The sequence below is a fragment of the Festucalex cinctus genome, chromosome 13 (genome assembly GCF_051991245.1).
Source record: "Festucalex cinctus isolate MCC-2025b chromosome 13, RoL_Fcin_1.0, whole genome shotgun sequence".
In the NCBI taxonomy this organism is placed as follows: domain Eukaryota; kingdom Metazoa; phylum Chordata; class Actinopteri; order Syngnathiformes; family Syngnathidae; genus Festucalex; species Festucalex cinctus.
Window position 1 is genome coordinate 11648888 of NC_135423.1, and position 24119 is coordinate 11673006.

The following is a 24119-nucleotide window of genomic DNA, read 5'->3' on the forward strand; positions in this document are numbered from 1 at the left end:
CTCTTTCCTTCGCTTCCTCTGGTCTGATCCATGTTTTGTGCGGTACACACCATGTCAGCCTTTAAATAAGCAGACTAATTACAGGTTTGAAGACATTTATGATGCTAATTAGACAACACATCTTGGATGAACATGCCCCTATGGTGAAATTATTTTCCAACTTTTCTAGGGGTACCATCATTTTTGTCCAAGGGCTGTGTTTCATGACTGTTTTGTTTTTGTTTTTTTGTTTTGTTTTTTTAATAGTTTTGTTGAACCACTGTCAAAATCAATGTATCATACCTCACTTGTAATGTTGCTCGTTTAGTGCAAATTACAACTAATGGCTCAGCAGGTAAATACCGGTAGTAAGTGTCAGAGTGGTTTTATAGCGCTACATTCTCCAGGTGCAAAAGAACAAAGGGTTTGACACTCATCATGATCATCCCCTGCTGTGTTATGCTTTGCTTAAATGGCATGAATGACGTGCAGAAGCATGCAGAAACTTAAGCAGTTAGCAGATGATTGTACACTACCATACAGCAATAAATCATGTTTTATTTTTTTAAGAGATCTTCACTTGCTGCCAGACCTTTTTTTTTTTTAATGCCAATGAATTCTGTTAGCATACTGCACAAGGCAATTGCAAGCAGCACATGACGTACACCTGATCAGGACACTGCTCTCAGATTTCTATCATGTGACGACTGTGATTGAGGTCCGGAAACAGTGTAAAAGGTTGTGACCAAGCTACCGGTAAACTGTTGATACTTGTTTAAAGCGCAAATTATGCAAAAGGTAAGTATGTGGTGAAACAGAGCTGGGAGGGACACATTGTGCTGACAATGCATTGGGAGGGAAAAAAAGAGGTGGTGGGGGAATCACTCACCGAAGATCTCCCCATTCTTGGCATACTCCGTGACCAGGTAAAGCATGTTCTTTGTCTCCATCACCTAAAAGGGGCAGAGGGCAGTACTGAAAGGAAATACAAACAAACCAATGACATCATATACATCTTTTTGAGGCAAAGAAATGACCGCTGAAATAACCTAATCAATGCATCCACAAGGAATGAGGCAAAACACAAAACGTGTGGATATGACAGTGCAAGAGTGGAGGTGGATGGGAAGATAGCTGAATGGGATTTGAAAAACCATCACAGTGCTTGCTCAATGCGGCCATGTGTGGGAGGAGGAGACCCAATTTAGAAGCAGAAACATTCAGGAGATCAAACAGAATTAAATGCGGAGAGGGGAGGGTGAATCAGACACATCGAGCCAGACGTTCACACTAGAAATCCCACTCATTTTTGTTGATGATCAATTTTCCATCTGTTACAATGACCAATTCATTGAGTGAGGAAATGTTTCTTGGAAGAGGTGGAACACTGTTTCATAACACATTTTAGTTTGAGCTTTTCTCCTACTATTAAGAAGTTAACAGTTAAGTATTTAGCAAATTAATGTAGAAAATATTTCAAGCAACTTCAATGGCATATTTTTGGCCATCCTCATGTACTTCATTGTCTTATGTATCTGATATTTTTTTATTCAATTTAAATGGGAGACTATGACAAATATTCATATTGAGTGGTGTCAATGTTTGATTCATATTTGCAGTCCTAGAGCAAGTTGGTGCTATTCTTTAGATAATGGAAATTGGAAAAAAACTAACACTGGATTTCTTTTTTATTTCAACATCTACTTGAACATTAAATGGGTACACATTTTAAATTTAGCCATGTTTTTATTAAAGGAATGTGATGTCTGAAATCTATCTCCTTTATTCATTGCCATGGCATGGCACGCTCAGTGCTTTTCTTAGAATACAAAATATTATTCATTTATTGGTCTCAAGGAAGCCCATAAATGCCTACATGATAAATGGGGAAAACAAAACTGAAATAATTTGAAATTATGACTGAACTACTTTTTTTTTTTTTTTAACAGAGGGCTCCTTTCAGTATGTCAATGGCCACTGTTGAACATTAAAAGTGGTCTTGCACAGCAATAAACTTTTAAGATAACTTACTGTATATACTGTACAAGTGGTGACATTGAGCCTCCCAAACAACCCATAGCAGTAGCTGTAGGGTATTAGCTGTCCCTGCCGTAAACGGACTCATTGTTGTGACGACATGCTCTGCAGGGACATAACTCTCGCCCATTATGTGTCATGTCATGTCATAAGATGCAGTACAAGTGGAGGATTCATAGTTGAAATTCCAGACACCACAAAGGACGCGGTGCTTCGTGTCAAGCATGTTCCTAGGCCTTTGTCCAATAGTGATCTATGAACTGAGACTTATGAACTGAGACTTATCATTGGCATGCACATCAAATAGTATCATAATTTGCAATCACTCCTGTTCAGTGATGAGTCAAGATAATGTCTAGGCATGTGTGCCATCTAGACGACATCATCTTGGGTTGAGTATTAGGACATAAGGCCAGCCTAGTGCTGCATACTGAAAAGAAAAAAAGAAAAAAGAAAAACAATGCGGCTTTTGTGTTGCATTTTATACTGTGTGATTAACTAGCTATTTGAGAAATCTGTGGAAAGGTGTTTGAATGAAAATCAAACATATTGTGAAACAGTGTTCCGGCTCTTTATTTCATGGGACAGCTGTTACAATCCTATTTTTACAAGTAGTGTATAAAAAATACAAAAACAACCGTTTAACCCAAGATAGGGCTGTGCAACACATTACAATCAAGAGAGGGCATGCATTGTGTGGGTGTCTGTGTGCCTCTCTTTACTGGCTCGGGCGTCCCACTGGGCCACACGGCCAACGCCAGTTTGAGACTGGAGAGGAAATTACTAATTGACCCAAACTGATTGGTTGGATATGCCTTTGGAAAGAATGGCACACACCAAAATAACACGACAAAAAGCTGGAACATCGCCACACGGTTGTGTAAGGATAATGAACACTTGTCTACTTTGTCGAAACAAACTAGGACCCACATGCTTACATAATTTCACTGATATTGCCAGCATTTTGATGTTATTGTGTCAGACAGGTGAGTTTAGTGCATTGTTGCTGAGGTACTTCGTCAAACAAATCAACAGTCAGGCGATTTTAATGAAAGCACACTCAATTTGGAATTTTATTGTCACTGCAATACTGCAAAATTGTATTCCTTTTCAGAGATGACATGATGTCCTTAAACCACTGCAGCTAGGCAGAGCCAAGAATCTCAAAGCGCTACACTACAAAGTACATATGGCACAAACAGCTTCCTGGTACAGTATTTCAGGGAGCATTTCAAACACAGCATGAGGGGCGGCATGGCTCAATGGCATAGTGGTAGTCTCCCAGCCCAGAGATTGTGGGTTCAAACCTCAACCCTTGTGGCCATGTCAAAATATCCTTGAACAAGTGGACCTGGCAGCGCCCTGCATGGCATCAGCCTCCCACTGATGTATGACTGTGTGTGTGAATGGGTGAATGTGAGCCTTTGTAAACCGCTTTGACACAATATGGTGAAGATAAAGCAGTATATAAAATCCAGTCCATTTAACATTTTTGCCACAGCAGGCATCATCTTGGGAAATAACCCATCGTCTCTGTCGGGCGGAGATCTTGTATGTCCAAATATGGCCAATATTTGTATAATATAGATCATATCTTTTCAGGCTTGTGGTCAGTCCCCATGTGTTCTTACAATTACTAACCAATCAAAGATTGCTTGAAAGCTAATATATTAACTCAGGCATGCTTTTAATAGGAGACATTTTGCGATAAGGTTTAATGGGGTGCATCCATAAAAATGTATTAGAAACTGAATCAACATTCAAGAGATGGTAAAAAGAAATTTACTGGCAGCAGTTCAAGGCAGATGTTTTGGTATCAAGTAGCTGTTTTTTTTTTCTCGTTTTTTTTAACACCACCAAGCAACCATCATTAAATTTCTCATCAGCCTACAAATTTATTCACAATGTCAAACACAATGTAGATTCACTCTGTGTATTTCCCATATTAATACCTCCTGTGACTGCAATTCCTCACAGAAATACTGTACCAGAGACCTCTGTGCTGTACGTAGTCTGCTTTGTAGCGTAGTGCTTTGAGGTTCGCGGCTCATTACATACCCCTACAAACATTACAAAATGTTCAAAAAGCATTTTCCAAACAGATGCAGATAATTACAGCACTTGGGATGGTGGGGCATGCCTTTAGCCAAGGCAAATGAAAAATAACAAATGTTGCAAGGAGGCGAAAGTGCTGCGACAAAATGATGACTGCAGTTTAAGACTGCAATCTAATCCTAACTAGAGATTTTCATTTCATTTTTATGCAACGTATTATCATGCAGAACAAACAAACACATCCTGGTGTCAGGATCTTCAAAGCAAATGTGTGTTTGCGAAACATTTGAATATGTCTTGGAATGGTTCTGAAGACAACTAGAAAATAGGGCAACAAGGAGATGCCATAAATTCTGCTCCATAAAACTAAGCTCATCCTTACTTAGCCAGAACCTCTGCAAGTCACTATAAAGAGACATGTTGGGGCCCCCTGACATTTTTCTGAGTTGCATTTATGAAAATGTAGTATCCCTAAAAAAAGATAGTTGAATTCATTTATTGTGGAGCAACTCACCTGGTAAAGCTTGATGATATGCGGATGGTCCAGCATTTTCATTATCTGAACTTCTCTGTAGATCTTCTCAAGATTGACTGCATCCAGCTGGGTCTTGTCAATAATTTTAATGGCCACCTGTGAAGTGGTCATAAAGTTAATCCTTGGAATCAACAATATGCAGGTAAGTATGATATTAGATCTTGAGGTGTTTTTAAACCTCCTGTTCACTTTCTCTGGCCCAGATCAGTTGATGGCTTTGAAAACTTGATTGTTCAGTTTATTTTCACACCAAAATTGTGACAGGGTCTACAATCATTGAGCCTTGTTGGTAGCCATATTGTGTTGGGCCTGCCGGAACCTGCATTGGCCTTGTAGATTCATGATATAATACTATATGGTTCAATTATTGTTTCATATTTCGTTTTATTAGATGTTATTATTTCACCCTAAGACAGGAGGTGGGTGATCACGGTTATTGAGGGCTGGAGCCCTGCGGTTTTAGAGGTTTCACTCCCACAACACACTTGATTCATGTGATCAGGATCATTATCAGCCTTCTGCAGAGCTTGATTGATGATGAGCTGATCATATGAATCAGGTTTTACTGATTGGTCAATCGGAATTTTTTTTTCTGCCAATATCGGGATCGGGGGAGGGAAAAAAAAAAAAAAAGTCTATTGACCCTAGTTATCTACAGTGTTCTCAATGTCTGTCAGCCAAGTTGCAAGAGTAAACAACAGGACAGCCCAGTTCCTCTCACAGCAATTCCCCGCATATGAAGCGGAAAGAAACGCCACTGTTTTGAGAAAACACATCAGTCATTGTGCCACTGTGCACGTGCCCGGACCACAGCACAAACACTATGCTGGTCAAAGGAAAATTATCACATTGTTAACTATGCTAATCATTGATACTAACTTTGTCCACGGCAGAGAAGGGGACCAGTATAATACATTTCCTCACAGTGTTTACTAAATTAAGGTTAACCATCAAAAACACCATTCACACGTTTTATTGACATTTCATTAGTGTTGACCAGGGGTTTTCAAACTCATATTAGCTCAGGGGCCACATGGAGGAAAATATATTATCAAGTGGGCAGTATCGGTAAAATCTAGGGATGTAACGATAATGGCAATATCGTGATATCTCAATATTAAAACTACCACATATATCATCGTCGACTCGTCATGTCACGATATTAAAAGCAGCCCATCTTTTAAAAAAAAAGTCAGGTTAATTGCCATTTGTGCAGTTCTAGCACCCTCTGATGGCTAGTTTTTTTTAAGTGCAGTTTAAATTACATAATGCATGTTTTGGCCCTTCTATGTTTAAAAATGTTTAAAAAAAATGTTTATTGGTCAGATGAAGGGGAACGTAATATGCTTGTGAATCAAGTCACTTTGTGGGGGAACTCAATAACTCAATATGTGCGTGCATTAGCGAGTGACTCAATGTTAAGTCTTATTAGAGACTGTAGGTTGTTTATATGAAATACTGTAATGTACAAAAGCACAGCATTGTGTGTTTTTTTGTATAGGCTTTTTTTTTGTAACAATATTTGACCTTTTTTGTATCGCCAACCTCCCCACAATATCGTGATAATTATTGTATAGTGACCTTAATATCGTGATAATATCGTATTGTGATGTTTGGCTATTGTTACATCCTTTGAAAAGTCATTGTATATATATATTTTTTTAATTGCTGCAAATTATACGCAGATTTTCAGTATTTGCGGGCCAGCTCAGCCCTAAATTGCGGGATGCAACTGTAAATATAATGTCCCAAAAAAATAACAAAAATGCAAATGGAACACGGCAACACTGCCTGAGTTCCGGGCATGTTATATCTACCTATTTTGCCTATACCTGTATGTTGCTCACAGAATGCACCATGTGGTGCCGTTAATGAAGTTATAAGGACGTTAAACCTTGTCGTCTGTGCAGTTAAATGTGTGTCTTATTCAGCACGTTTGTGTTTATGTTGGTCTGTGTTTTTATTTTTTTTAAACAAACTAACTTTAAATTGTGTAAAATAACATCCAGAGCAATTCCGTGTACAAGTTACATTGCTCATCTGAGGATTGCTTGTGAAATTACAAATTTATATGCTTTGATTGTGGCCGGCTGATTAATTGGTTAATTTTTTTTTACCCTTGCAAAATCATCTCGTGGGCTGGATTAAACCCCTTTGCGGGCCTGATCTGGCCTGGTGTAGACAAGAGAGAGGTTGATATTGATTTTACTTCTTAAATGTGAACACAGTACTCCCTGGCATTTTGCCACTGAAATTCACTGCGTTACATGTATTATTTTTACACAGAAAAATTGTAATGAACGATTGCTGACTTGATTTCTTCTAATTAAAGTGTTATTTTCTGAATCATGTTCATGATCTCACAATTAACAACATACCTACTGTAGATGTTTTCCAAGTGACTCATTTCTTCCATCTGACTAACTAAACTAACTCACTAACTAAAACAAATGCATTACAACAGTTCTTCTAATTCAATACGGCCGTTTTTCGTGTTTCGCTGGATCAGATGGGTGGCCAATGAAAATGCAACTGCAGTTAATTTGATGTAACGATATTGCCAGATTTCACAGTTTTGCTGTTTCTGACACTTTTTAACTGCAGGGAACAAACCCAATTACCTATTACAAATCAATATGGTTCCAGACATTTATAGCTTGCTCGCTCGCTTGTGGTCTTAGTTTGAAGCTCAAAGAGGACGTTGACAACTTGACACTGATTGACTGCTAGCTTAACTGTTAAGTGCAGTAATGAGTGTTTTGGTTTCTGAAAATTCTGATATCACTGAGCAACACCACAATCACCGAGGGGTGGAAATTCAAGATTCAAGCCTGGCCTTGAAGGAATCATGTCAAAGAACCTTGTGTACCTGTTCACTTGAGTAAGAGGCATTCAACTCACATTGAAAGTTTAGTTAGAGGTGAAAAAAAAAAGCACAGAAGGTTGGGACAATGCAAAGGTCAGAGATGGCGTAAGATGACTTCCTGCTGAGTTGACTGACTGGATGTCCAAAGCCAGCAAATTCAACACAAGTTAACGGCTGGATAAAGGTAGAAAAAGTAGGTTATACACACACCGGGTGAACCTTTCCTCGCCGGCCCATGTAAACACTCAATTGCGTCACACAATGTAGACCCACAAAATAACTGGTTACTCTTATCATATTGTGTAGTTAAAGTGCTATATAAAAAGCAGTCCATTCCATTCCATACAATCCCCAGGCCAGACCAGGTCAGCTGCAGTTGCAGTTGCCTTGTTTGCCAGTCAGTCCCGAGTGACCTGTATGCATGATTCAGCTACCACAGCAGCAAACTCTGGCAAATTGGCAGGTGTGTCATTTGTGTGACATGTATTTACATGGTGATTAGTGCTCCATGGTTACAAATTACCTGGCTAGACTATTGCTGTACTACTTCACTTTAGTAACCAGATTAACGATAAGAGTCTTACGAAGTGCTGGCCAACAATGTCAGTCATTAAATGCATCAGGAGCTTCGTCTCGGTAATCATGGTTTTTGTTGTACGATATCACTGCTCACACTTAACCACAGACAGCGGAAAGGCCCGAGTGATCAAAGATCAAACTCCTTTCGCAAGTCTCGTGGCCTATTTTTGTCTGTGTGGTACCATGCACGAAAGGCCCGCTTGTAAGATGACGACACAAACTCAGATCTCTGTCCCCTCCTTACGCTGCTTTCGGCTGAGTGTGTGCAGACTGTTTCTAATGTCAAATCCAGCAATGTCAGTGGACTGACTGTATGTGCGTGCACAACACTTCCCAAACACAGAACTCTCCAGTGTATCCTTCTCAATACAGCCACAAGAAACCACAAAAATCACATCATTATTTGGCTTACATAACAGGACCACCGACCCACGAAGCTCGCCCCAGATACTGCTGTGTTTACACCCAGACAAATTCTTGGCTTGGTAGCTAGCTGGGCTGTGTGGGTCATAACCACAAAATGACAGGCGCATGGTACATGGTGACACTTTGAGGGTCATCAATTAAAGATATACAGGTGCAGGGCACAAGGTGGAACAATGGGGGTTATTACCAAAAGAAGTACAGTAGTAGGGGACCATTAATGGTATACAGGTGCACTAAGTTTGGGCTTGGGTTTGCAGGCCTCATGGGAAGAGCGTTTTGCTCATAAGATGTGTAACAAAAATGATAACATTAAATAAGTATGATACATAGAGAAACTACCTGGATTGTAATACCTCCAAACGTGCAAGAATAAAATATGGCTGCCCGGCATCAATGGATCATAACCGTGGAATGAATAATAAATGGCAGCATGTGTGTGTCAGAATCAAATGAATCATGGTATTAAAAAGCATGACATTGGTAGCATCGAGCACAGGAAGCACAAATGCCGGTGGCATTGCAGAGGACAGAAAGTACAGGTGTTGTACTTGCAAAATACTCCGCTTTCATGGGTAGTATCGCAGCTGTAACCAAGGCAGTATGGCACTTCTGTATGAGGAAAGGAGAGAAAGGCAGGAAAGAGATGTTTCACGCTTCTGTTGCTGGCGTGTGGAAGAAAATGGTTGCTCTCGGAGAAGTCATTTACAAGTCACACCAGACATTGCTGCTGAAGTCACCACGCATCAGGTGTTGCATCTGATATTGTTGTGAAAAAGAGCGCACAGTTGCGAACTTGCGACAATACCGCAGTTTTGTTGGGTTCTGCCAAATATCTTTATGGCAATGTTGCACATTGTGCATAGAGGCTGAAAATTAAGTTTCATCTGATATTCATGTATTTCGGTGACAAGAGATTCCTTGCTGTGTGGATCATTCAAAAAAAGACATGTAATTAGAACATGCATGATACGGATGATTGCTGCAAAGGGTGTAACCAACAGAGGAAAATGATAATTGGCTGAAGTACGTCATCATGTGTAAGATACATGTGAAGCTGCAGCGTTCAGAGGTGCGCGATATCGGCAAAAAAAATTGTATAATATGATGGGACAATTATTAGAGTTCCCATAGAGAACATAATAGGTAAGGGACGAGTTCTAGTCACACATCTAGTCCATAAACAAACACAGGGAAGCTCATCTGCCGAGTAGATGTCATGGCAGTATGTTAAAAAAAATAAATAAATAAATAAAAAAATAAAACTGAACGACTGAGTATCAGCTATTTTGACTAATATTGGCGTTAGCTTTTTTGTTTGTTTAATCTGATATCTGATAACACGTACAAGTAGATAAATTTAGCGGTAAATCTATTTTAACTTCAGGAAACTATATAAAATGTTATATACTGATTACTGACCCTTGAAACTCTCTGCAACCTTTTTTTTATATTTGAAAGTAAAATTAAAATACTGGTAAGTAAAAATCTAACATTTCAAATTTAGAAAACTATTTACTGTAAAAAAACAATCGGGAACTATTTACATGTTTAAGTTTTCATTTAACCTTTTAATAAGACATTCCGATCACGCTGGGAACTCCCTGAACTTTTTCTTAGAATTTTAAAACAAAAGATGTGATGTCTATTGTCTGATTAAAAAAATAAAAATAAAATACAAATCTGAGAAGTTGTTCAATAAACATGCTTAAAAACATTTCAACAAAGTTAAGAGTTGGAGGTTTTTTTTTTAATTTTGACACCAATATGTTCTCTTTTAGTGAAGGTGAATATTAGCTCTAAATATCAGTTATCGCCTCTTTGATACTAATAATCGGTATCACACTTGGGGGGGAAATTTTTTTTTGGTCCATCTAAAATATACATATATATATACACCTATATATATATATATATATATATATATATATATATATATATATATATATATATTAGGGGTGTGAATTGCCTAGTACCCGACGATTCGATTCGTATCACGATTCACAGGTCACGATTCGATTCGATACCGATTAATCCCGATACGAATTTATAAGTCGATTGTTGCGATTTTTTTTCATTCAAATTTAGAAAATACTAATCAGTAAGCTTGTAGAGTGTAAGATTTGTATGAAAATGTATTATTTATTTATCTGAAATTTCAGTCTTATAGAGGTTGTAATCTGTTTCATGTTTGAACAGCATTAAAATAAAATATTAAGGCTTAATGTTCCGTTCATATAACATTCTTCCATGCTCAAGGTGTGAATCCTAACCCGAAGTCAGACGTTTTGTTGAATATTTTTCCATTAAAAATGGAAGTTTAAAAATCGATTCAGCCGCCTATTGAATCGATTCGAGAATTGCGTGATGTAGTATCGCGATATATTGCCGAATCGATTTTTTTAACACCCCTAACATATATATATATATATATATATATATATATATATAGCCCCTCCTGAGCTCTTCATTTGGAGCTAAAGCAACAAAGCATTGAACGCCTTTATTTTATTTTGAGAGCATAACATATTTTCTATTGCACTTATCTTCATCTTTCATCCCTCAACGATGCGGAACTTTCCTAAAGCAAAAAATATTTCATCTGTTGCTTTTTTTATGTCATTTAATCTGCCCCTGGTTACACAATAGATAAGCTGTTTGTTTTGCATTTGTGTTGCCTTATTGTTGTGTGCATGCATTGAACTGTGATCTTTTTGGCACCCAAACGATTATACGTTTGGGTCAATATCACTATCACCTACATTGTGTTATTGTTTTCAATAAATAATTTGATAAAGAAGTAATTTTGATCATGTATATTCTATTTTCATTGTCACATTCAGCATTTTGCATGAGTCCCTGAAGTTGCTGTTCACTATGTCATTATGCTGTAATTGGGGAGCCCCATTATGGTGTCAGAAATATTCGTAGCAGTATTTTTGTCTTTCTTCATTCGGGGCTGAAAAAGTGGATAGTTACCACAACTTATGTTTTGTGATTTTCATCATATGTGCAGCTGTCAAGATGTCCATTCTGTGGCATGCCAACTGATCTTTAAAAAAAAAAAAAAAGCATTCAGAAATGTGACATTTATTTGTTAAAAAGTACACAGTCGTCTTTCTGAATTATGCTACCACCATGGAGCCATGCATGTTTACACTTTGTGTTTCCCAGCAGCGCTCGCGCTCAGAGCTCTTACCAGCAGTCGTGCGTGCCAAGCGGGGTTAAACGTGCACGCTGTCAGCCCTCCAGCAACCGGGGGACTCACAAACATACCTCACAGAACCAACTTTCTGTTTTGTATCCACAATGTCGGCGCCATATGCACTGAGTGTCAGTAGATAAAAGTTATGTAACTCGGGTCTGGAACTCTCCAGTAGCCCAAGTTAGCTTCCAAGCTAACAACTTCGCAGACTTTTTGTTGTTTGTTTGTTTGTTTTCTTTTTAACTCACCTCAGTCTTGGCTATGCGATGTCGGGCCAGTTTGACAACGGCGAAATTGCCCTTTCCTAAAGTGCGCTCGATGTCGTAGAAGCCCACACGAACCGGACCCCGGAGCAGCGGTTTCTGGACGCTGTCAGCCATGACCATGCTGTTCTCGACGGGACTGTCTCGGCGGCGTTGGACGACGAGGTGACCGCACAAGCAGGGACACACACTGGGGGAGGTGGTGTGGGGGGCTCACAAGCGCTTTCTTGAGCTGCTACTGTTCAAAAAGCCAAACAAACCACCAGCCGCCGCCACCACCAGCCGCCGCCATTCGAAGCGTGTCCATAAAAAAATAGACTTTAGCGGATTGTCGGCGTCTCCTTCGGCGGCGACACGAGGCGGTCCATTTCTTTCGCTTTCTTTTTGGGGTAGACGGGGTCAAACCTTGTAAGCCACCTTCCTGCAGCCACAATGGTGCTTAATGTTTCAGCTCGAGGTCCCTTCTATCAGCCAGCGCACACGCGTTGCCTCGCAAAGAGGCATCATGTTCTCCGCCTGACGTGCATTGACGTCAAAGCCATGGGGGTATTTGTACAGGGGGCGGGGCCACGGCGCCGCTCCACACTTCGGTGCCAATTGGTTGCCACGACAACCAGACCCACCTCTTACGTCAACCGGTAAAATTGCTATTCCGAAATGCCAAACGCGTGTTTGTGTGTGCGTGTTTGCTCGCCTGCCCACCGCCCTTACACGCATTAAGGTAACTTTCTTTGTGCAGCTTGAGATCATGCAGGTGTTTCATAGGCTTTTGCTCGGCACGAAAGGGTTAATGATCATGTTCAGCTCGACTTGAGCGTCATCTGTCTTTTTGTCACGTGCATGAGAAAAGTGCTGTGCAGCATTTACAAACATAATGTGCATTGTATGTGCTTTGAATTTGGTAACTTCTGTCGACGTATTCTAATGTATTCCAGATAATTATGACGCACAAAAACTATTTTCCAGAAATATACAACTTTGTGTCATGGCTCACACAAACAAGTCCTCATGAGAAACTAAACATATTTTATAATTTCCAAGCGTCCTGGTCAGTTACATTACAGCGCCACTTGCAGGCAAAATAAGGCAACTGCAACAATCCCCCCTTTTTCAAAACCGCTCATTCTCTTTTGTTAAACCAACCTTTATCTATAGGTCGCTTGCACATGTCGTCACTTCCGCCTCGGATTTCTCGTAGTCGCCATGCTGGGTGGCCTCCATTTACGTAGCGATTCGGTCTAACACGTATCTATCACGTTTGTTTTCTGCGATTAAAATGGTACATTGTTGCTGCATCGTTGGCTGTTCGAACAAAGCCAAGGGGGAAAATGGTCGGTCTTTTTTCCGAATTCCGAAAATAATTAGGAACCAGGGCCTGGAGACAGAGGAGTGCGGACTCCGGAGGGAAGTCGTTACTTTGGGCTCGTGTGTGCAGCGATCACTTTGTGAGCGGTAAGCTTGTTTACCTTTATTTAATGCATGAGGATTAATAACGTTTCGACCGCCCATATATGGGCAAGTTGCTTATGTTTTGGATTCATGAGCAAGCAAGTTCGGTAGTACAAGCTGGTTAGCGGACGTTAGCCGAAAGCTAACATCGAACATTTTCACCCAAGTAGTGCCAGTGCAAAGTGTTTACTGCTGAAATTGGATTGATTAGTCTTGGGCTTTTAATGCCGATAACATGTTTTTTGGTGGCAAAATGTAAACTTGGAAAAAAAGAAAAAGAGACAGAAGGGGCTGATGCAAGAAAACAGACCCCCGGGGGTGATGCAAGAAAACAGAGCCCCGGTAGCCTACACATCATGCTAAAGAACTTATTCACGGCCACCCTACTGCGGTAAAATAACCAGTCTTTCCATATTTTATTTGTTTATATATTTGTTTATTTTAACAGGTCGCCCTGCGCCCGTTTTTCTGTCCAATCATCCCGACTGGGCTCCAACATTAAAGTTGGGTCCCAAGTTACATCTATGTCTCAGCCCAGTCGGTGCCAAGATATGAACGTGCACAGGAGAGACAAGCAGGGAAAAGACGACTCGAAGTGGCAGAGATTGTTGCAGTTATGCAGCCAGATGGCTCCAGTAACCTGTACCCTCAAGTACTGCTGACATCATTGACTCTGGTATGCCACTCAGAATTCATTACATGATATATTGTATGCATGAGTGAATGTATGTGTTTGTTTGTGTGTGTGTACACGCACCTTATATTTTAGAGACATTTGGAAGTGTTTATAGAAATAAGTATTTGCCTGTAGCAATGTTCATACATTAAAAAATGCAACAAAATGTGTACATTTCTTTTACACTGACAAAAAAAACTATACTACTTTACTATATTAAACCTATTACTGGTACCGTATTTTTTGTGATTTTTTTCTTTATTTTTTTCTTTAGGGATCTCATGCCACACCGACTTGATTGCCAATGACATGATGGAAACGAAGGCGAGCATCAAAGCATTGGAGGAGGACAACATGCGACTGTTTGTTTGGCGCTAATAAAGGCAGCGTTTATACAAATTCTATTGTTGGGTTTGTTTACAAAGCTATACATAATACAAATGACAGGATTTGACTCAATGTGCAATATGGTCCCTCTTAAAGTAATGGCATAAATCTCTATTATTTCTAAAAGCACAAAAAATGAAGTGAATAATTATTAGATGTAGTAATTTCAGAGTTAAAAATTGAACTGTTAATTAATGTAGTTTATTTTAGCACAGGTGCCTACCATCCTGAGATGACGGTATGATGTAATGTTGATGGGGTACGCAATGACTTTCATTATACTATGTACAGAGGAAAAAGTTGCTCTCTTTTAAATTTGTTTAATGTAAGACAAGTACCAGTACTGTGTTACAGTTTTCCCAATAATCCTTGTTTCACACTTGCCACAAAACCACTGTCCTTTTGGCAGTCTAGATTGGCACACTTCAAGTGATATCATTTGATTTTACAATCTGCTGCAGCACAAAAAACTACTTTATTCCGCATCTTTGAAGTACATGAGCAAGTGGTAGGTGACAGCGGCTGAGCAGGAACACTGGAAGTCCACTGCTGATCTAGTAAATGCTCTCCCGAGCAGTTCAAGGTAAGGAGGGGATTTTGGGGGAAAAAAAACTCTGGCTTTTCCAACTGGCCAAAACGAGCGATCTGGGTGGACTCGCTCAATCACACTTTGTCCACACCACAAAGTCGCAGAAGTCCGTCCAGTTAAACTCATCTGTGCCTGAATCTGAAAATATTACAAACATTGTAATGAAAATATGAAACATAGAATTAAATAAGAAACTACAAAAAGTAAAGCCATACATACCTGGTAATAATATTGGTGTTGTCGTGACAAGTGATGGGAATTGTTGCCATCTGGCACCAGACAGAAATTGGGTGTTGTGACAGCCTCCTTAACCGTGAGATCATAAGAAAAGCTGTCAGTATGCTCAGTAGTTACCATGAACACGTTTTATTGTACTGGAAACTGAAACTAAAAATACGTCCTCTGATAGTGGTTAACCTTAACCATTTAGAGTAAGTTGATTAAGTAACATGTAACTAGTGAAAGGGTAGCATTAAATTTAATTTAGCCACGGGGAGGCTGTGCAGTTACTTTTTATTCTTATACGCTCTGCCATATTTGCCTGTTATAAAATTATTAGAAAAACCACATCAGGTAAAGCCAGCTGTGCATGTAAACACAATGATAACAGGAAGCCTGAGAACAAATCAACATTTTTGTGTGCAGAATTACCAACACCATGTGGTTTACTTACGTGCAACAGCAACCGTTTCTTCTGATGCGATGTTAAAGTTTACACTCTGTATCCACCCGCTTACAAAATAATTGTAAGCCTCCAGGGATTTGTTGGCGTGTTATGGAGCATGTTGTCAACACGAGGTAGGGAAAGATGTCCAGAGATGTCACATTTGGCCAGCAAGCTTTCTCCGTCAAAAAAAAAATCACCCTTGGTCAGGACGTAATTAGGATCAATCCCGCCACACAGAGACACCTTCTGCCTGTATCGTTGTTTTTGATCTTCCGGTAAATCGTGAAAATACTGCGAAAATTACATCAGGTTGATAAGCTCTACCATGTAACTCGCGAGTGTACCTTGTGAACCGGCGGACACCCAATATGGCGCCCGAAGGAAAAACTCCCATGATGCATTACGATGTGCAAGCGACCTATTCGGGTAAGGCAGATTCTCATTTACGATGCCGATCTAGACAAAAAGCAGCAGACAGAATTAAACAAAACAACAAAAATAAAAGCAAATTGAATGGCACATTTTTGGAAAACAACCTATTCACATTCACAGCTACGCACAATTAGTCTTCACTAGTGAACACAACATAACTGCTTAAGAGCTAAAAGCAAAACAAAACATACACTATATGAAGTAATGGCTGTAGTGGCTCGTGACCAGTCCAGTGTGTCAGCTGGGATCAGCTCCAGCTCGCCTGTGACCACTTGAGGACAAGTACAACAAGACAGTGGATTAATATGTTAAGTGAATGCGTTTGAACAAATGTTTATTAAGATGTGTTCTTGTTGGTGTAATTTACAGCTTGCCATTGGTGGATTAAATATTTCTGCTATATCCATATATAGTGTACATAAATATACAGTACATGAGGTATATACACATACTTGTCTATACAATAGTATGTATATACTGTCTATATACATATGACCAACTGAACCTTAATGTTATGTTTTGATGTACACCACACGCTCCCACTCCGTCAGTTGTCTCCCACTGAGCAGTGGACTGCAGACTGCCAGAGCTGTGCTCCAAAGGCCCCTGCTGTCACGCACAGACTTCCTGAATGTAAGAGTTCCAGATGTGCTTTTGGCATTTCCTGCCGACCATTCTCCAAGAACATACTCAACCTCTCCTTGACTGGGTTCGCTGCAGCTTTCCATGACACACGCAGACCCGAACCGTACTCGTTCTGCCACATACATCAGAGCTCGTTGCACATAGTTATGAGACAGGCACACTGGCGAGTGAACCCATGACACGTCTAAAACTTCCTAAAAGTCTGTTCAGTGTCACGTAAGTTTATCGAACTGTCAGATGGAGGTGGGAAAGCCCACGGCTTTGAGCTTTGCAGGGGTCACTCATGGTCTGTCATCAGTGTTTCCTCACGCACTGTCCTGTTCGTTGACATCAAGAGTTCAAACAGGAAGGTGACGTCACTCTTCGGGTTAAGAGGAAAAGGCCAGAACTGTCCTGCTGAATTGTTTTATTAGATGATTACAGCCTTGCGTGAAAACATGCGGAACCAAATATAGAAGCAGCGCATTTGCAGGCAAGTTGACAAGGCGGAATATTTGGGTTAATCACTGCCTCTTTGAAATGAAAACTGAAGTTGCATAACTAGACAGAAATGATGGATAAAAGGGGACAATGTAAACCACTGGAAGCAAAATGGATCAAATAAAAACATCTGTTATTGCATAACCTGCCTCACTAGTCATTCCAGACATTATTGGTCCCTGGGTCAGGGTTGATGCATGCAGACGATATTGGAGGGAATCTTTAAGAATAGATTACTTTTATATAGCTGTATCTCTACACCTCGTTATGATTTTAATTGATTTCTGAATGGATTTTTGCTTTATGATTTGTATTTTTTGTGATTTGTATTTGTAATAGTGTGATTTTTTTTGGGGGGGGGGAAAAGATTTAACAAAAATTCGTTGTTTTGGAGGTGGAGGGGGGCACTATAACAGATTAATGGAGTCTCCATTTATTTCAATGGGTAAAGTTGATTTGAGTTACAAATAGGGTCATGGAGCGAATTGAACTTGCATGTCAATGCACCACTGTATTTGAATCAACTATATGGTAGCCACAGTGTTGAGGGTCACAATTGACTGAACCTTATCTATCACCTGATTGTATGTCACTGTTCTTAGACAAAACACTGCCAAGGAGATCCACAAAATGTAGTAGGTTGATTGAAAAGTAAAAATACTTAGCAGATATAATGCCATTTGAATGGGCGTAGTTAGCATGTCAGTTATAATACATTTGATTTCGTAACAGAATGTTGTTACACCAACAGGAATTGGCTACCTATAATGGATTCCATTATTTTCTATTAAAAAGATCCCGTAATAGAAAACATTTTACATTGATGGGATCCGACAATTAGATGTATGGCAGTTTACAGACTGTTAAAAGAGATGTGTGTCCATTCAGAATAAAAAAAAATATTTTGTAAGGTTTACACTCCATTTCACCCAAGAGGTATTTGATATTATCTCAAGTTCTTCAACACCAAACACATCCAAGCATGGACCTTTCCTTTTGCACTACAGTCATGGCAGTATGAAAAAAGAAGCCTCTTTAATTTATTCCGACAAATTTGGAAGCACTAAAAGATCTAGCGCATTCCCTGATTGATTAATTGATATATAGGTATATTAAGTACAACATTAATAGAGTCCATTAGTTCCACTATAGGACCTAGATGTAGATGCACAAAGTGCATATACTTTCCAGTCAGAGCCACATGTTCAGGTATCCTGCACCTAGCATGTGGTATCGAAGTACGATATAGTACACTGCATCAGGTAATATTCCTTTGCTGGCACCAGGCAGGCCACGCAAGATTGTACCGTCCTACCCATAGATCTCATTTTCAACCCAACCAGGCTGAGGGCGACATTGAGCTCCGCTGGTCTCGTAGATGTCATTAGTCACAAAGCCACTCTCCCTGTCCGCTAATAATACATTCTCGTAATCATTCCACTGGGGGTCCTTTGTAGTAGCATAGGGGTACTTTGTTTTGAAGTCTGCTGGCAGGGTGCTGTCAGGAGCAAGGTGAGAAAGTTTGGTGATGTCACTGAAGGCATAGGGTCCTTGAATAGGGCAAGATGACGTTTCGGTAGGCAGCCATGGATTTGGTTGGCTGGTGGAGCTTTTGGTCTCTGACTTCCTCCTGAAGGAAGGAAAAAAAAAATTACAATTATCATCCGAGGAGGAAATATAGTAGAAAATATATGCATTCAAATTGCATTGGTTGTGATCTTTGGAAAGTTTATAGGCATTTTTATAGGTACTTTGGAACGACCTTCCACAAAATATTAGGCAATCTCCCTCTCTATCTACTTTTAAAACCTATCTGTATTCTTCCGCTTTTGACGCACCATGAGACTTAGCATTGTTTCGGTGACCAATGTTTTGATTTGGTCTTTCTATGAATTTTAGATCAGGGAAGAGGCTACGGCGCATTCGGAACAGGACCACCAGAATGAGGGATAACTACTTTCCCCTCAGCAATCTGTGGTTCACTGTACCTGATTTTGACAACGGAAAAACACCAAACATGAATATTACCTTGTTGGTACCAAGAGTTGGAAATAGCACAATATTTTATGTTAAGACAACAATGTTTGTGTTTTGGTTCGTACCGCTTAGCTTGTTTATAGCAGAAGAAACCAGAAACTGCAACCAACAGCAGCAGGAGAGCAGGAATGGTTGCATACAGGATGTAGGGAACATACATGGACTTGTCGGAGAAAGACACTGAAAGAGAGAGCAAAACGGCTTTCGTCATATTATTCCAAAATATAAATGGCAGAGTGTAACACAATGAGTGAGACACTAAAAGTTTTCTTCCAACCTGATGACTCAGGCATTCCTACTTTTATCGTCTCGCCACTTGATGTTGTGAAGAATATATTTGGCATCACAGTTGGAACTGGCGGGGGAAAAAATAAATGACTTCATGTTTGTGTAAAAAAAAGTATTCAAAATGTCTTATTTATGATTCATCCAGTTAAAAGTGATTGCTCTTTCTTGTTCTTAGAGAGAGGCATCATAAGTTCTGAAATAGATAGTACAGTAAAGCACTGTGTACTTTAGGACAGAATGTATGTTTGTCTGAATGCTGTTTCAAGCCCTGAGGTCTCAAGACACTTGAAACCTCATATGGTACATGTTGCACCTGCATGGGCTGCATTCCGTCTCCCTGCCTCTGTAAGTACTGCCGTCTTCTCTGAAAAAACAAAGGAATGATTGGGTTCACCCAGTCTGTACCATGCATGTAATCAATACATATAGTAACCTTACTACACATTAAGATACTGTACTATGAAAGTTAGAAATACTCTACATTAAAATTGGACACACCAATTAGGTCGAAATAATATTGTCAAAATGACTTTAAACAACACATCTATGTTAGCATAACTTTACCGTAGTTAGAGGAACATGTATCCGTGATCCTCCAGCTCACCTTTAGGATATTTGCAAACGTAGTTGTTCTTGGCGTTGCAGTTGTCGTCATTCCACTGGAACAGGAAATGGCCTTCCTCATCAGGTGGTGCTGAAGGTTGATAGTAAAGAACCACACACATTTCACCACCGCAGGAAGGCTCGTCCCAGTGCCAGTTCCTGAAATGCAAACGATTCAAATGCTCTAATTTGAATTCAATTATATTTAATCCAACCATCCATTCCTTTCTATAGTGCTTGGTCTGAGCTGCAGCTTATTCCAGCTGACTTAAGGGTGATCGCAGGAAACATGACGTGGATGTAAAGAAAATTGCAAAACAGAAAAAGTGCGGTCCATAGGGTGTATTGTCCCATGTAGCGCGTACTGAATGTTACTCGGTTTTACAGAGTACGATCCCATGCCTAATAACTATCGCGGCCCGTGACAATGAGTTCAACTGGTAGAGTCTACGGTGCCCCTAACACGCAGGAATGTGGTACACAGAGAAAACTCAGGCAAGCCCAGGAAGAGATTTGAACCCGGAACCTCTCGGCTGTGAAGCAGATATGTTCAGCCCTTACGGCGCCATGCTGCCTATTGTACTGCATTGTTATTTCACAGCATTTCAGTTTTGCAGTTTCAAACTGCCTCAACTTACTGGATATGCTCCCAACAATGACTCATTTAAACCATTAGAGTTTTATTTTAGATCACGGGCTATATTCCAAAGATTATCCCTAATAATGTCTGTGGTTATCAGTCTTGAAGCGGCAGTGGAAACACCAACATAGCACATGCAAGGACAGTTTCTGAGTTGCGTCTGTGAAAATGAAAACAACCTGAACTTGGCTTTGCTCCCGTCCAGCCAGTAGTACTGGGAGGGGCATCCCGGGTTGGCGCTGCCCGCCCTAAAACGCTGCGGGCTGCGTCGAAGGCCAATCCAGAAATCTCCATCGGCAGCGTGGAGCTGCTGTATGAACCTTTCGATCAGTCGCTGCTCGCTTTCTGTTTCGATGCTGAGCAGCTCTCCTCCATCCACCCTGCAGGCCTGCCTGGCGTCTTGGAAAGTCAGCCTCCGCCTGCTGTCCTGGATGTAGGACACCTTATAGCATGGCCGCTCCGTTCCCCGCCGGCAGATCCTTTGGCCTGGGCAGTGACATCAAGCATGTGGAAGAGAACAAGAGGCTGATTGTTGTCTTAAGAATTCCTGTGGCAATCACATGGTTGCAAAATTAGAAACCAAATGGGGCTGTCTTGCACTGGGAATGCCTATACATTCTACCACAAGAGGAGGGTAAACCAACAGATAAAACCTGCTTGAACAGGGAAGTTAAGCTCGGCCGCTGGAGTACTGTATACAGATTATGCAAAGTACAGCTTTTTATGTGACAAGTGTGACATCATAAACTTCATCATAAAATTAGGGATTGCTAATATGATGTCTTTTATGCCTCTCGAGGTTGCATCTAGTCACCATTTTATAACCCATTAGTCTTCAGGCCTCTCCTTGGAGTTTATCCCCAGAAACCATAACTTTGGCCAGACAGAGACCAGCACTAAGGCTGACATCAGATCTTTGCCAGTGCGATTAAACACGTATAGCTGCCGTGCCATAACATCATTATGATTACGGGCTATATAAATAAACTTCACTTCTGTTCTCACCTTTTTCCGTTTTCCAGTTATATGAATTACATCAGCCGTGTATTCATGACCTCAGGTAAACAGCCAAGTTATAATCCTTAAAAAACAAACAAATGAGCTACTGTGATGTAATTTTTAGTTGGCAGCAAAAATGGACACCCCTGAGATAGATAAAAGCGGATGGATTTTGTTGCTTTATTCGTATTCCACAAACACAATATTTATCAGAATGCTGTGTTTACACAAGTTGGGGCACATTATTGTAAAGACATTTTTTGGGGTTGACTTACCCTTTAAAACTCATTCACTGCCTTTGACAAGTATACTTGTCAATTGTATTTTTTAGAGCGGTGCTAAATGGGGGCGAATCTGAGCATGCTCCACTGTAAATATCAAACTTGGAAACAACTTTACTGATGCCCAACCACCGGTAGATGACATCATTGCCCCATTTTATAGGAAATAAACACAGTTTCAGAGTCCATGGGAGAAATGGCTGTATTTTGGCAAACCTACATTTTTCTGCTGTCAATTATAAAAGAACGGGACGGGACAAAAAGTAGGGAGTCTATTCTGTTATTTGGTAGATTCGGTTTATATATAATTATTGAATGTAATATCACGTGAGTATTGGAAATGTAAAAATTTTCTATAATGACTGGCAGTGAATGAGTTAATGGTGAGTCTGTGGTGCTGTTTCATGTTGTGTAAACAAAACGTTAATTTCAGACCATTTATTGTGGCAGAATTTACCTTATTTATTTATTTATTTATTTTATATAAATAAGATATAGTTTTACAATGATATTGTTAGCCAATATTTTAATTGGCGTATTCCTATTTTATATTTTTGTCTAATTTCAAATCTGTTCCCTCAAATCAATCATGTTATTCATGCACCAGTTACTGAGTAGGTAGTAGTTTCTTCAATGACTATTTACTAATATTAATATATATATTAATATAATAACTACTTACTAACTCATATTATTTTAAAGTAACAGCTATTCTTAGTTGTGTGTGTATTTTTTGGCTACTATAACTACATCTGGTGATAATTTAAACCCTGACCTGATGCAACTTTAGAGGTAAATATTTCTTGGAAAATGTGGTTGATTTTCAGAATTTTAGAACTTTATGATACCACTGTATTTCAGTAAAGGTCCCTGAGCTATCACTCTTTATAAAATAACATTTGGACCTGATTGCCAATTTTCAGCATTTGCACAATGGTAACAACCCACAACAATAAGAAGATTAGTGTGAAGGATAAGACTGCTGTCTGTGCAACTTTTGTATTTATTTTGGCAAAGCAGTTGATGGCTGTGCAACTTTATGATAGTTTTCATCTGTGATTTTAGCTTGACAGCTTGGGCCCAAATATTTCAGTTGTATTAAAAGGAGTATAAAAGTGATTTGTGGTCGTATTTCCTGCTACTGGCGTCAGGGTTGAAGCTGTTTAGTCGAACTCAAGATTGGACCTCCTGACTGAGCAGCTGAGACGAAAACAACATGTGGCTGTTGATATTTTCCACATCACGCCGCCTGTTAATAATTACTGTGCCGACGCGCTTTTCTCCTCTGTCTCTCGCACAATATTTTCAAATCTCAGCAGACAAAATGAACATGAAACTAAGAATAGTTGTAGCCTATTCTGCACGCGTATAAGTTTGAAAATGTCGCAGTAAAGCAAGTGAAAGTGTTGGCGTCTTACCATTGATTTTAGAAGCGCTCCCATTGTGGAAGAGAAAGGCGATCAGGGCGCCGAACAGTTTCATAAAATCCATCTCGACATGTTCACGTCGGTGTGCTGCTGCGCTGTTACTGCGAAAGCAACAGAAAACGTCAAATAACGCCGTTTGCAGACAGAAAGAACCCGTGACAAACACGCACGAGAGCGAACCAAGCCTCTCAATGAGATGAGATGTGAGCGCTGGATGGAAAAGTGGGTCGTGCACATGCATCTGACTAAGGGGGAAAATGAGACCAGACCACCAGCCCCCCCCCCCCCCCCCCCCCACACACACACACACACACACACTTAAAAAGACAAAGCACAAAAAAGTAAATATGTCAAATTTCATTTGAAGTCATTGCTCAAGATCACTGCTCTTTTTTTTTAATCTATTTTTTTATTACCTATAACACCATACCAAAAAGTAATTTGTACTGTTTAATACATTGCAGATAAAAGTAAACAAATCATTGTTCTAATGCCAGGTTTGAGATAAAGAATGGCTTCAAATATTGTGACATGTTTACAACTCAAACGAAAAAATAATGAGAAGGGAAATAAAGTG

General features: G+C 39.9%; 2 protein-coding genes and 1 long non-coding RNA gene across 5 annotated transcripts in view; 1 reads left to right on the plus strand and 2 right to left on the minus strand.

Moving 5' to 3' along the window:
• The window catches only part of sik2b (salt-inducible kinase 2b), a 49386-nt gene extending 36916 nt beyond the window's left edge, over positions 1-12470 (minus strand). For all 3 annotated transcript variants that reach the window (XR_013287825.1, XM_077540482.1, XM_077540481.1), the window contains exons 1-3: positions 11928-12470; positions 4586-4702; positions 869-932 (exon numbers count right to left, since the gene is read on the minus strand). Coding sequence is in view for 2 of the 3 variants with exons in the window: in XM_077540482.1 (XP_077396608.1) it covers positions 869-932; positions 4586-4702; positions 11928-12065 (319 nt within the window). In the remaining variant the exon portion in view is untranslated. The remainder of the gene's footprint in view (positions 1-868; positions 933-4585; positions 4703-11927) is intronic.
• A 217-nt stretch (positions 12471-12687) lies between these two features.
• LOC144032924 (uncharacterized) lies at positions 12688-15001 on the plus strand. The gene is made up of 3 exons (XR_013287826.1): positions 12688-13394; positions 13840-14067; positions 14342-15001. It is a non-coding gene; the product is annotated as an uncharacterized LOC144032924 (long non-coding RNA).
• A 2177-nt stretch (positions 15002-17178) lies between these two features.
• On the minus strand, positions 17179-23817 carry laynb (layilin b). The gene is made up of 8 exons (XM_077541837.1): positions 23713-23817; positions 23534-23643; positions 21015-21321; positions 20197-20354; positions 19906-19956; positions 19582-19659; positions 19370-19484; positions 17179-18897 (listed from the first exon to the last, which is right to left on the minus strand). The coding sequence occupies exons 1-8, from the start codon at positions 23781-23783 to the stop codon at positions 18579-18581; spliced, it is 1209 nt and encodes a 402-aa protein (XP_077397963.1). The 5' UTR covers positions 23784-23817; the 3' UTR covers positions 17179-18578.
• Positions 23818-24119: the final 302 nt, after the last annotated feature.

Excerpts from the sequence above, each read along its gene's own strand:
- laynb (XM_077541837.1), bottom strand. The coding sequence starts at position 23,783 with ATGCATGTGCACGACCCACTTTTCCATCCAGCGCTCACATCTCATCTC. Across the intron at positions 21,322-23,533 it reads GAGCGCTTCTAAAATCAATG|GCCAAAGGATCTGCCGGCGG; the intron begins GTAAGACGCCAA and ends GTCACTGCCCAG. Across the intron at positions 19,485-19,581 it reads AGGAATGCCTGAGTCATCAG|TGTCTTTCTCCGACAAGTCC; the intron begins GTTGGAAGAAAA and ends TCTCTCTTTCAG.